We start from the raw sequence: 518 nt of genomic DNA, 5'->3' as shown, positions 1-518 counted from the left end.
AAGGAAGTTGTAAGAACAATAAAAGTAAGCTTTCAGACACATATGGAAATGTAATAGGGAAGCTTATTGTTCTGTAGCTTGGAAGAAGATAGTCATAAGAATGAAGAAATGTTCAACGAATATCATATTTTGATATAGATAGAGAGAGTATATACTTACAAATGAAACCTAGAAAACTTTCCATTCAGCAGTATTATTCTAGATCTGTGATAGGAATTATTAGTATTTATTATATTTAACCAGTTATAAGGTACTAAAAATATAATAGTTTAAAAATATATATGCTCTGTTGCAGAGTTCATGGCCACCAAGCGTAACATGGGCACAGACAAATCCTCCATGAAGGACTTGTCACAAATGATCAAGAAAATGCCCCAGTATCAGAAAGAGCTCTCCAAGTACTCCACTCATCTCAACTTGGCTGAGAATTGCATGAAGAAATACCAGGGTTATGTTGATAAGCTGTGCAAGGTAGAACAGGATCTTGCCATGGGAACTGATGCAGAAGGTGAGTGCAG

The 518-nt window shown here is 35.3% G+C and overlaps 1 protein-coding gene across 1 annotated transcript in view; it reads left to right on the top strand.

Annotated features, from left to right (window-relative positions):
* LOC119589089 (protein ROP-like) overlaps positions 1 to 518 on the top strand; it is a gene marked incomplete in the record, with an annotated part of 45,455 nt that overhangs the window by 37,807 nt on the left and 7,130 nt on the right. The window contains 1 exon segment of the mRNA XM_037937665.1: positions 296 to 512. Within this exon segment, the coding sequence (XP_037793593.1) occupies positions 296 to 512 (217 nt within the window).

This window comes from Penaeus monodon, chromosome 25 (assembly GCF_015228065.2).
Source record: "Penaeus monodon isolate SGIC_2016 chromosome 25, NSTDA_Pmon_1, whole genome shotgun sequence".
NCBI classification, from domain to species: Eukaryota; Metazoa; Arthropoda; class Malacostraca; order Decapoda; family Penaeidae; genus Penaeus; species Penaeus monodon.
This window is presented reverse-complemented; position numbering and strand designations above follow the sequence as displayed.